Source organism: Pezoporus flaviventris, unplaced genomic scaffold (assembly GCF_033815535.1).
Source record: "Pezoporus flaviventris isolate CSIRO_AGI_PZ_B2104156 unplaced genomic scaffold, CSIRO_AGI_Pfla_v1 ptg000138l, whole genome shotgun sequence".
NCBI classification, from domain to species: domain Eukaryota; kingdom Metazoa; phylum Chordata; class Aves; order Psittaciformes; family Psittacidae; genus Pezoporus; species Pezoporus flaviventris.
This window is the reverse complement of record NW_026892686.1, coordinates 479,805-492,592: the sequence shown is the minus strand read 5'-3', so window position 1 is coordinate 492,592 and position 12,788 is coordinate 479,805. Positions and strand designations below refer to the sequence as shown.

Genomic DNA, 12,788 nt, shown 5'->3' with positions numbered 1-12,788 from the left:
CATGAGCCGTTCCCAGCAGCAATTCCCCAAGCCTGGAGCGTTCCATGGGGTTGTTGTGACCCAAGCGCAGGACCCGGCCCCCTTTGCCTTGTGGAACCTCATCCCACTGCCCACAGCCCATGGATCCAGCCTGCTCCAACACCTGACCACCCCTTTGGTGAAGAAATTGTTCCCAACATCCAGCCTAAACCTCCCCCAGCACAGCTTGAGGCTAAGAAAGTGCCTGCAGAGCACGGAAGTTGTTGAGAATGAGATGGCTGTGGTTACTTCCCCATCACCTCCCCAGCGTGCACAGTCCCAGCAGTATCTCTGGAAACAAATCATTTATTCATTATTAAAAAGTCAGCAACATAACATAAGGCATTTAAACACAAACCCAAGCCTGAGTGCATCTGAGTAAGCACTGGGTAAGACAATTCTTCTTTCACTGAGCTTCAGTGGCACTGGGCAAAGTTCCATTGGAAGAAGCTCTGCCTCCATTCCCACCAAACCTAAGGAATGTGTCTCCAGTTGCAGCACAGAAAGGAAGAAAAGGATTTTAGCTGAGGCCACAGCAGTGTCTCCTACTCAAGCCAACAGTAGCCTAGGTTAGAAGAAAATGAGTGTCCAAATTGGGTGTAGGCTGTATCAGTACCTTTGAATTCCAACCACTGTCTGATGCCTTCAGAATGGGGTTATTTAAGAGCTATTTGAATTGCTAAGCCAAGCAAGCAGCACATTTTTGTAGTGAAAACAATGCTCAGCTTAACAGGCAGGTTCGTAGGGGCTGAGGGAAAAGCCTCTTCCAGAGGTTGGCCTGGAGATACAAACCGGGACCCTCTAAGAACAGCATCACACAGGGCTCCAGCCAGGACAAGGCACCTCCTCTAAGGCACCAGGGAGTGCTGATGAGGTTTCTGAGGACAGGCTGGTCCTTAAAAGGCACCATTCTAATGGCATCACTTTATCCAGAGGAAGGGTCTGTAACAGAACCCTCATGATTTACACCAAGGAAGACAGGCCAAGAACATGGGGCTGCTGCATAACCAGGGCAGCAAGAGATTCCTCTGATGTCACCTGTGACATCTTCCTTTCCTACAGATCTATAGGCAATATATACATTAAGTGCATAATGCTCCACACTAACAGGGCAAGTTAACACCTAAACATGCTTGTATTTTAGATGATTGAGTTGTGGTTTAATTATCTTGCAAGAACTGAAGCATTCTGCACTCTCCATTAGTGAGGTTCATTTTGCCTCTCACATCCTGCATCCAAGTTTGCCTCAGTCGATAAGTTTTGCAGTAGCAAAGGGACAGCTTGTCAGGAAATGATTTAGCTTTCATATGTAGGGTTACAGCATTCTGTTTAAGATGGGCTTTACTAGCCCAAGTAGTAGGCAAATGGGTGTTCCAAGCATAAAAGCACATTGAAAGGGACAACTGGAATGGCCATTATCTAACCAGAACATTAACCCAAGTCAATGCTCATTGCAATTAATAAGGTATTTGGGAAAAAATTAGAAGAAAGAAATCCTTAGGATCAGTTACTTCCCATCACCCAGACAGTAACCAGGCATCCTTTAATCCTCCCCACCACAGAGCCTGAGCAGCACTTTCCTATAGTCTCCTGAGCAGTCTCCCTGGAAAGAGAAGGAAAAAGGAACGTGGTTAGGTTTTACATCTCCATGCAAGGCTGGGTTCTTCCCAGCACATATGACTGTTGTAGGGTTTGTGTCCTCTTTGGCAATTTAAGAACATTCAGGAACATTTTCAGTACATAAATGTAAAGTCTCCTTAATTCCACCTCCTCTGAAACACCCAATAGATGTCAGGCAGGGACCTGTCTCCTTCAAGCTGCTTAGCAAATCCAGCTCCTTGTTTCCAACACTGGAAAGCTCACCTTAATGAAGGAGTAAAGGGATTTCCCATACATGGTCAGGAATTCCCTTCTGATATCCAGCATATCTATTTCCGAGCGGGACACCATCACCCGGATCAGCGTGTTGTCATCTGTTCCCAAGCCCTAAAGAAATAAACCAACTTTACAACTAAGTACAGAGCATTTTGGATAAGTCAGTCACAGACACAAAGGTTTTATCACTTGGTCTTCTGTGGGACCTGTTCCTAGTTAGAGCATCTTTGCATTGATGGAGTGACCCACTAGCAGCTCATGATTGTTGCGATGCTACTGACTCGAGCAAGGAAAGGCAAAGGGAAGGGAAAACAACCTGACACCAAAAGCTCTTTACCTTCATGGATTTATACAGTCTTTCAGCAAAATATGCAGGTTTATTCCGTATGCACTTCACTGTAAGGGAATGAGAACAAGAGAATTAATACCAATAAAAACAGAAGGAGAGGATCTTCCAAACCTTTACAGTGCTTTCTCAGTGCAGGTGTTTATTCTGTAAAGATTCAATTCAAGACCAACAAACAGCAAGTACAATGCAGACATCCATAGTGACCTGTTATAAATTGCTGTCTCCGTGCCCAGTGTACAGTAGTATTTTCTTCAAGGCTTTAAGGCTTCCTGACAGCAAATGTCAGCTACCAAAGCTTCACTTGGGAAAGCAAACAATGTCATAAAGCACAGGATTTTCTTGCCCAATTGTATTTGCAAAGATTAAAACACTGTGGATTGCAAAAAGTCCCCAGATGGATCTGCCTTGTGAAGCTGTGTAAGCAGCCAGCCAGGGCAAGATACAACATCTCTGATTGCTTAAGTACTTTGTAGCCAAAGTTTAAAAGCAGGGAACTCACCCACAGCCAACAAAGCATCTTCCAGGTCTCCTGACATCTCAGATTTAATGCTCTCTGTTATGTCCTTATTAGCAATTCGTCTGTAGGCATCAAAAACTAGGAGGAAGAGTGAGTGACAAAAAGAGCTGCAGGGCATACAGTGTGTAAACCATTGAGGATCACTTTGTAAGATCAAGCTCCTCATACTCAGTCTGAGCATTGTACCATTACTGTAACATCGTAAGCTAAATCAGGGCTTGACCCACAGAAATAACTCATTTTAATTAATCAAGTCTTGCTAATTGGCCTACCACGGCTGCTAGCATTCTACAGAACTGCTAGTTAGTGATGGCAGTTTAAATGCTCTGCCCCAAAGGAAGTCACACTTCAACTTCTACACTTCATAGGCTGAGGCAGGTTGTACCGATAGTTTTCTCCAGTCCCTTTTTGTCTCAGGAGGGAATAAAATGGTCTTAAAGAATTGAACACACCTGGGCTCTAGGGTACCTGCTGTTCACAATCAGTTCGTGAATAAGTATAAAGTATCTTCCTCAAACAAGGAAAAACATCCAGGACACTGCAGAGAATCCTACCTCTCAGTAGGTGGTATCTGTTCCGTGTACAGAGGATGGCCATGAATTGTACCTCATCTGTTCCCCATTTCTGCTCCCCAGCTTCATACAGGCACTTGAAGACATTAAGAATAGACAAAGTAAGGCTAATCGAGGAGACCAGAAAGACCATTAACCTGACACTGCCAAGTCCTCCACTAAACCATGTCCCTAGGCCAGTTTACCCAGTGACCAGCACACCCATCCAAGCTATGAGCAGTCAGTTTCTCCAGCAGAATGCTCTGGAAAGCAGTGTCAAAGGCTTGACTAAAGTCAAGGTACAGAACATCCACAGCCTTTCCCTCGTGCACTAAGCAGATGACCTTGTCAGAGGAGGTCCTTGGTGCTTGAGCACTGCTGGCCTGAAGCTTGTCCAGAGCACAGATCTTTTCCAACAACTACTAACCAAGCACAGCATCTCTCAATGGAAGTGCCACCTCCCCTCCCAAAACCCCAGCCTGTGTAGAGACCTCTCACCACAGAGTTGCACAGGAGCTTAGAACCATTATCCCCATTTCATCAGCTGAGTCAGAACAGCAAAGCAGCTTCTCTAAGGGTCAAAACTGAGAACAGAGCCCAGGTCTCCACCTTGGGCACTGCTGTGGATGCTTCAGGTTTACTGTTCTACCTTGAAAAGCGTGAGGTCTAGGAAAAGCAGGAGTTCATCACACACCACATGTACAAGAACAGGCAGTTCTTGCGAGGAGGCAAGTTGCTACACACCTGAGCATCTTGTTGAGCAAGGGCATCATCCACATAGGTTCCCTCATCTCTGTTGCCCTGTGGAGACAGGAGGATGAAAAACTCACTTCACCAGAGCAACTAATGGAAGCAAATCCTGCAAATCCCCCATTCAGAACAAGTTACTGGAGATGCTTAATGGGATCCTTAAAATGGAACGATGGCTTATAAATACAACAAAGTCTGGCTCAGATGTGATTTGTACTTCTGAAATGAGCAGCAATACACTCCAACTGGCCCATTTTATGAAGAGCATTAATGCATACTCAGAGCACTGCAGGGAATAGCCACGTGTGAAACACAGCTGAGGTGAAAAGCAAGATAAGTGAAATATAAGCCACTCTGAAACACCTCCTCACTGAAATGAGAGGCATGCTCATCAGCAACAGCAAGATTCCCTGCTTCCCTTAGCTGGGACTTACAGTCGAGAGGGACACGAGGACTCTTCGAAACATGGAAGATGTGTCAGAGACAATGTCCTCCTCAAGGGTACGGCCATACTCTAGCAAGAGCACACACAGATGACATCTGTTAGGAACAGGTCCACCACCTGGACAGTGTTTGTCCACAGCATTTGCCAGCTGTGGTAAGTATATCAATCTGCTCATGGCCCTAAACATCATGGAACCATAGAATCATTTAGGTTGGAAAAGAGCTTTAAGATCAAGTTCAACCATTAACCCAGCACTTGTCCTGTCCCTTCTTACTTGAGAGAAGAAACCAAACCCCCCCTCCAGGCTCCATCCTCCTGTCAGGCAGTTGTAGGGAGCAATAAGGTCCCCACTGAGCCTTCTCTTCTCCAAACTGAACCCCCCCAGGTCCCTCACCTGTTCCCCATCACACTTGTGCTCCAGGCCCTGCACCAGCTCCATTGCCCTTCTCTGGCCCAGCTCCAGAACCTCAATGTCTCTCTGTTGTAGTGAGGGGCCCAGAGCTGAACACAGGATTCAAGGTGCAGCCGCACCAGTGCTCAGCACAGGGGGACAATCCCTGCCCTGCTCCATCCCATTTTATTTATGCCAATTCAATTTCTGGGTGAAACTCTAACCCTTGAGGCTTTAGCAATGCTGCTGCTGACACTTGTTTAACTCAGGCATTCTCTCTGGACAAATGGCAATAGCTGTACTGGCTCATTTGTCACATCTAAAGGCTATCAGACCTTTCTCCTTCCTCTACACACGTCCATGCATGCACACCAGTGACTCTCAGTCAGTATGGTGCTGGTTTGCAGTGTGCACCACGTACCAAGTTGGTAGTTCTCATTAATGCGCCGAATATCTTCATTGGAGCGAGAAGCCAGGATTTCAATCAGACAACCTTCATCTGTTCCTGCTCCCTGGGGAGTTGCAAAGACAAGATCCACGAGCATTAGGATATTTTTCTAATTATATAGCAGTTAATACTAATAAATTAATGCTAAATGTATAATTATGGCCTATCATACTAAACTGACTAGAAAAGGCGACAGAAAAGGGAGAATCCCAAACCTTGATAGCCCTCCTCAGTTCATGCACGTCGTACATGATGGCAGGAGTCATCATACCAACAATGACCCTTTCAAAGTTCCCACTCAGCTCAGACTTCAAGTCATCAATCAGATCCTAGAAGATGGAGAGAGGGGAAATGAGTTGGGAGAAACAGCTTCTGAGAACAGAACAAACTCATTCACCACTTTTCTTCATGCTCCAGCACTCACTGGAACGACTGCTCTGAAGAGAACTAGGCCAAACCAAACCTGGCCAGGGAAAGCTTGTGCTGACCTTACTGCTGTGGAAATTAGGATGTTGTTCTCATTTCACCCAAGTGGTATTACCCCAGAATGCCTGCATCTCCCAGGTAAAGCCACAGACACACATCTCTGAAGACCACCTACCCTGCCAATAGTGCTTTTATACGTGATCAGAACTTGCTGACGCTGGGAAATGTTTAGTTTGGTCAAGGTGTCAATGATGGCATCTTCGTCTGTGCCTGGAAGAAAGCAATGCAAACCAGTCAAGCTGCTTGCACAAGAACCAGATGCATGATCTGATCTTGTCCAGAGTGTGCCATTAGCCCTAATCTTCCATTCCTTACACAACCTCGTTCTCAGTATCTTCTGTTCCTCAAACAACCTGGTTTTCAACATCTTCTGTTCCTCACACAACTGGTTTTCAACAGCACTGGGGCCTAGATCAGTGTTCAGAAGTGCTTCAACCCAGCCACCAGCATGGCAGTGCCACACCACAGGAGAGACAAGAGCCTGACTAAGGATGGTTTCGTGGCCATGCCTTGGATTTCCAGTTGGGTTTAAGCCACTCAATTCCTTTCAGTGCCCTCATGGGGCAATGACAATGGCTGGACTTCCCCTTTAACAAACCACCAGACAAAACATTCCCAATGCCTGGGGAAAAACAGAGGTTTAATAGTGGATGGAGACCAACTTACCAAATCCCTTCATAGCCTTCCTTAGAGCCTGTGCTTCTTGCTCAGCATTGAAACTTGAGGCCCCCTTGATTGTTGCCTAAACCCACAGGACAGGAAATATGAAAAACAGACTCAAAGGGAGACATACACATAATAGAGTTGAATTAAAAACCCCTTTTTCCTGGTTAAAGTTGACTGATAAAACCTGACTGATTTTATACCAGGATTCCTAAAAAAAGTTCTAGAGGGACCTCACAGCCACATAAGAAATAAGCTGCAGGGACACAACTTCATTTGCTGCCCACAGAGTATCTGATTTCCAGTGAGACAATGGCAAACAGCCTGACATCTCTGTTCAGTCTGGCTGGGGCTTCTTGCCGGTAGTTTTCCATGTAAATCATAGATGAAGCTGTTCCCATCAAAGCCCTATTCCTGCCTTCTCCAAGAGAAAACATCATTCTGTACCATCAGGTGCCAGGAAGCACAGTGTTTTACTCAAAACAGTGGTTCACAAACAGGTTTCTCCTGCCCCCTGTCCAGTGCCATTTCTGTGGGACTACATTGTCTCTTCCAAAGCTCTTAATATTCCCAGGAAAACCATCTGCAAAACACTGCTTAATATTCCTGTAGGGTAGGCTTTCTGAAACAGGGATAACTACCCTATAAATGGCTACCTTGCAGTTTGAACCTGGAAACAATAATATACCCAGGAAGTCTATGGGGAGAAATTCATGCATTAATATCTGATTGGATTTTCCATTAACTCCCAAACAGGAAAAGCCCAATTGTGTGGGTCATTCTCCTCTAGAATAAGGAAGCAGAGAGAAGTGATAAACGTCCCCCCATAAAGGAACAGTGATAGTGTTCTTCCTGTTGTGAGCTTATCTGAGCTACACTCCCCATGTTTTATCTGATGAGAGCAACTGCTTGGCACAGCATGGTACACAACACACACACTCACCATGGCTCTCAGATGGGGTCAGGCTGTTACTGTCTGAGTCTCCAGGCAGTTGACAACTGTAATAAAAAAGGAGTGTTAGTTTTCTAGCAAATAATTAATAGGATATACCTTCTCTCGCCAGCTAATGGGGCTGGTTCAGTAACCAGCTCATTTCCCTGTGTTCCCAGCAGCATCCCTGTGTTTCCAGTCCTTCTTTGTACCGAACAGAGGCTGCTTGCAACATCAGTGCCAGGATACCAGCCCTGTCTGAAGGGAGGATGTGGTGCACAGGCAGATGACCAGCACTAGTGATCTAAGACATTTCTATCACTGGTGTGACAGCCTGGCTGAGGCTACAAGGAGAAGCAGATAACATTGCCTTGGGAGCAAAAAAGCTTCAATCCCCATGGCCTCCAAAATACACGGCTTTGACCTCGTCAGGTTAAGGGTGAATTAGGGTGAGGGTGTCCTGACAGCCTCTACACACACTCCCTGGGAGCTGGAGACAGCATCAAGGTGTAGATGAGCATGCAAAGGATACCTTCACTTGAGGAGTGGGATGGGAGAACTATTTTCCGTCTTGCTTAAAATCTGCTGCATTCAGCCCTTGCTCAGCTTGGTGCAACGTGTAATTCCTTGTAGGCTGCAGCTTTAACTGACCTCAAGAGAGACAAACCCTTTCTTGCCATCTTCCCAGGGTTGTCTTTTCCGCTTAGGATTTGGCTTTCATGCACAGGGCCTACACATGAACACCCCCAGAGTATCTTCCTCACATCCCTGGTCGGTTAACAGTACTAGGACAAGGTTCACTTCCCTCCAACTCCAACTCAGCCCAGCATGAGCTGAGCTTCTCCCATTAAGGGTGATGCCAGTGGCTGATGACATCTCCCCTTAATCCTGCTCGTGGTGCTTAAGAGCTGGTATCAATGAGCCCAGACAGTTGTGCAAGAGCAGGAGTAAGAGCTCACATGACTCTTACAAATCCAGAACACACTGGGAGGGTGCAGTTTAGGCAGGTCAGCTCAGTGTGACATTTGCCATGGATGTGTTACACACAGGCACTCCCAAGTGCTTTCTAGGTCATCTTTATTCCACCCAGTGCAATCAGACGACATATGGAAAGTTATTAGTGTTATTAGTGTTGTTTTCTTTCCTTTGCTGACAGATTTCAGCAGTCAAAACCTGATCTAGGCCACGGAAAACTCATCTTTGCTCTTCTCTAATCTTTACAGAAGTACAAACCCAACTTGGTTTGCTTTAGCCAGACACTAAGTAATGGCTTTGAATTTCACATATGTGCTTCTGATGCAGTTTTACCACTCAGTTGGCTTGTACACAGGAGCAGGAATATTTGACAGCCTGGCTTAGTGGCTTAGAGGGAAAAGAAAGGTCAATAAACAAGGAAAAAGGGGTGGGAGGCAGAAAATTCCTGTGTCCAAATGAGCTGGTTCAAACCAACACATGAGGAAAGGATGGGTGTGCTGCATATAGGCCTGCAATATCAAATCACAACAGAATATTGACTGTATTGACTGTAAGAGTCCAATTCTTCATCCAGCTTCAGCATCATATAAAGAACACAAAGCCAGATTTGTCAGCACTCTGCAGCTTAACATGGTTCAAATAGGGAAAGCCAGCTTCAGGATAGGAACACTTAACTGTGTTTTGAACAGTTAAACTATGCATGCAGAGAGGCAGCTCGCAAGTGCTAAGGTGTCCTGGCTAATCCCTGTCCTCATGTTATTTGCTTCAGCCCAGAATAAAGGCCTGAGCTTGCTGATACACGTCAGGAAACCAAAGGGTTTAAGGTTGCTCAAGGAATCACTGTCAGAGAAGGAATTTTAATAGAAATTGATAAATGTGTGATTCAACAGAATTCAATTGCAAGGTTCACTCTGTTAGATACAAAAAAGAGATTGTGTCAGAACTGGCAATGATTTATGCAGGACTGAAGTGATTTATACAGAATTGAATTGAAATGATGTGTATAGAAACTGAAAATACAAAGGAATAAGGGAGACACGTTGAGTCATGAGGTTCAGATTAGACCACTCTGCTTTCTAAACCTCCTCTCAGAGGTGAATCCAGACTTAGTCCCAGACCTGGACAAGGGTTTATGTTTAAAGCATAATAAATGTCATTTAGCAGCAGTTTTTATAGTTAAAATGAATCACAGAATTTCTAACAACACTTGCTTATTGAACCTAATGTACATGCACTCACAAGTATCTAAACTAACACACTAAGACAGAGATAAATGGATATGTATAGACATATAAATGTTAAATATAGCACAATACTTGTCCTATACTAACAACATACATCAGCTAGCTCAGCAGGGTTGGGTGTCAGTGAGCAGTAGGAATAGCCCAGGTGGATGATCCCCCTATTTCCTAAACTTGGAGAGTCTGGGGGCTCCGAGAGGTGCCCCACTCAGAGGGAGATAACTGGGTCCAGGAGAGCTCAAAGGGACTCCCTCTTAGGACCACTATTTATAGGGTCTTGAGATGATGAAAATCAGTGCAAATTTTCATCCTGGCCTCAGATCTTCATCAGGGAATGATTTCCATGTTCCCTGGTATATGATAAGGGAGCATCCAGCCTTCCTGTTACTGTGGGACCCTTCCCACCTTTGTTGGGTGAGTTAATGGTCAGGCAGTTCCCAGCCACCCACTCCATGTATTTGTGTGAAGGCTAACAGAAGCTCTTGGATCCAGGAGAGAGGGGGAAGGATGCACTAAGCAAGGTAAACCTGGCTTAGAGCAGGCTCAGAACACTGTGCCCAGATGCCAGAGTGCAGGTGTATGAGGCTTCCCTCCCATTATTCAAATCTTTCCTATGGATGACTTGTTTCCTGGCAGGCTTTATCAGCTAACCAAGCAGTTATAAGCCGCACATTGATCTCTTCTAAAAGCCCATAGACATGTTTCCAGTCCTACACCTAGGACCTGGAGTGGAAAACCACTGTTTTGGGACACATCCCCTTGCAAGGCAAACACTGGACTTGTTTGGCTAGTTCTTTCATTCGTCTACTGGAACACAGCCCCACACCCTGTGCCTGATCAGCTTTTCCATGGCTGTCACCACCAGTGGTTTCCAGTGTGTGGATACAGCCTGCTCCCTCCACAGCTGGCTGTGCTTCAGCAGAGTGCCCCGGGGTAGGTCTGGGGCTCATAGCAGGGTGAGTGGCTCTGAGCCCAGCCCAGTTTGCAGCTCAGGAAAGGATCCCCCTTCTGCTGGCAAGCCCCGAGCCAGCCAAAATATCCCAGCACCTCCCACACCGTGACCTCTGCCTGGCCACTGCCCTCATAAGGAATACAAACATAACAGTGAGGTAACAGAGCCTTGTTCTCCTCGCTTCAGCCTGTGCACCCACCCAAAGCCATTTCACAACTCTCTGCCATGCCCTCCACTCTCCAGCGAGGATGACGTGCCAGCTTGGGCACGGCAGACATAGGAAGCAAAACCTGTGCCTGGAAAGAGTCAGCCATTTTCCTCCTTCCCAAAGGAAGTCCTTCCTCACCCCACACTTGTGTCCTTTAGGGCTGCCCCAATGCCTTGGCATCATGACCCTGATGGGCACCCACCCAGCCAAGGGCTCTCGCTCCGGCAGAGCCGCACTTCAGCCGCTGCCGTCTGGCAGACAGGGACCAGTTTGGCACCTTCCCAGGCACCTCTCGCCGTGCAACCCCTTCCCCATGCCAGAGGGGACCCCCGCTTGGTTTGGCACTCACCTGATGTCCCCAGCGGCTGCCTTGGCAGGGATGGGAGAGCTGTGCTCGGGGCTTATCCTGGATGGCGATGTCCCCGCCCTGGAGCAGAGAGGGACTCCTCCCTCCCGATGGGAAGGCAATCCAGCTCTGCTGCCCTCCTCTGCCCTTACCCAAGCGCTTGTGACCCAGAGCAGGGAGAGATTCCTTAGGGAGCATCACACACCTTTAGGAAACGCACTATTGGGGTTACACAGTGGTCTTTGCAAGTAAAAGCTGGCCTGGCAGCCTGGGATGGCTTCCAAAATCCCTTCCAGCGCACAGGCAGCATCTGATGTCTCACTGTGCTGCCTGTAACAGGGCACCCCAAAGGGGGGATCGAGGGGGACGACAGCATGGAACACAGCAAGAGGCAGAAACAGCCCTGAGCAAGAAGTTCTGCTCATTCCTACGTGTAGTTTGTGGGGATTTCTTACCTGTATTGTGCCTCCTTTCCTGCCACAGCACCTCCTCAGGTCTTCAGCATCCTTTCCCCCTTGTCTAAGAACTGAGCAACAAACAGCCGTGATTTCTGGAAGAATGATTATTTTCATACAGCTTATTACTTTTGCCTCAATAAATTGCACCACCCTCATGTCAAAACACTGGAGGCAAAAGGACTTCAGTTTTACCCTCACGTGACACAGCCATGGACAAGATCATGAGGCTGAAGGAGGGAAATCAACATTGCAATGATATGTATCTTCCTTGTGTGTATCCCCAGGGACTTTGGTCTCCTCTGATGCCAGAAGTACAGTTACTATAATGGGTAAATCAACCCTCTCAGGTTCATTTTTCCACTCGTACAAGTTATAATCATCCCTGTGCCTCTTTGCACATGCTCTTTTGCTGGAAGAGACCTAAATTTAGCAGCTGGGATGAATGCAGGCTGTGCTCCTGTGAGCATGTCTGTGAGCTGCCTTATTATAGCTCTCACTGCAGCTCAGCTCCCAAAAACAACCCCACAGAGGCCACCAAGAGCATCTACTCCCTCCCTGCTGCTGCAGGGGGTCACTGAGCAGAGGGGAATGGACAAAACAAGGCTGAAGCCACAAGCACTCTCCTTTTCCATTGCAGATTCCTTTTCCTTACAGAACTTGGCACTTCACCCTGTGCAGGATCCAGTGTGGATTAGTGCATGTTATCAACAGTCACTAAGGAGAAGCTCTGCTCTTTCCTACATCTGTTAAAGTTTCCATTCTCAGCCCTTCCTCTCACGTCAGCTGTCTCCTGCTCTGAGCCCATACCCCTCATTTTAACCCACCACCAGAACTGCTGTTTCTCCATCTTATGTTGCCTGGGGTTTTTTTTTTAGCCTGTGTATTTTCAAAGCTTCCTTCTGCTGCTTTCCAACCTCTTCAACCCAAAGACTGGATGGCTGTGACACTGCAGCATTGGTACATGCAACAGTAAGTATTTATGTGCAACAGTAATTAGTTAAGACCAGAAGTTAGTCAGCATTTCTGTATTTATCCTTTATATATTGCCCCAATCCTGCCATTTGTGATTTGGATAATTCAGCCTTTGCTTTCCCTTTGGGAGAGGCTCCAAGTAGAGAAGAATATTTGAAGATAAAGTGTGTGGATGCTTTTGGCCATCTGGAATTAGTCATGTAAATGTAGTC

General features: G+C 46.6%; 1 protein-coding gene across 2 annotated transcripts; it reads right to left on the bottom strand.

Moving 5' to 3' along the window:
* Window positions 1–310: 310 nt before the first annotated feature.
* ANXA4 (annexin A4) lies at window positions 311–11,626 on the bottom strand. 2 transcript variants are annotated; one of them, XM_061479018.1, is made up of 13 exons: window positions 11,602–11,626; window positions 7,437–7,492; window positions 6,497–6,572; window positions 5,946–6,040; window positions 5,560–5,673; window positions 5,318–5,408; window positions 4,495–4,574; window positions 4,055–4,111; window positions 3,314–3,407; window positions 2,742–2,837; window positions 2,231–2,289; window positions 1,882–2,004; window positions 311–1,621 (listed from the first exon to the last, which is right to left on the bottom strand). In XM_061479018.1, the coding sequence occupies exons 2-13, from the start codon at window positions 7,437–7,439 to the stop codon at window positions 1,562–1,564; spliced, it is 948 nt and encodes a 315-aa protein (XP_061335002.1). In that variant the 5' UTR covers window positions 7,440–7,492; window positions 11,602–11,626; the 3' UTR covers window positions 311–1,561. The 2 variants fall into 2 exon arrangements, with proteins under 2 accessions (XP_061335002.1, XP_061335001.1); XM_061479017.1 differs by lacking the exon at window positions 11,602–11,626 and adding an exon at window positions 11,150–11,432.
* Window positions 11,627–12,788: the final 1,162 nt, after the last annotated feature.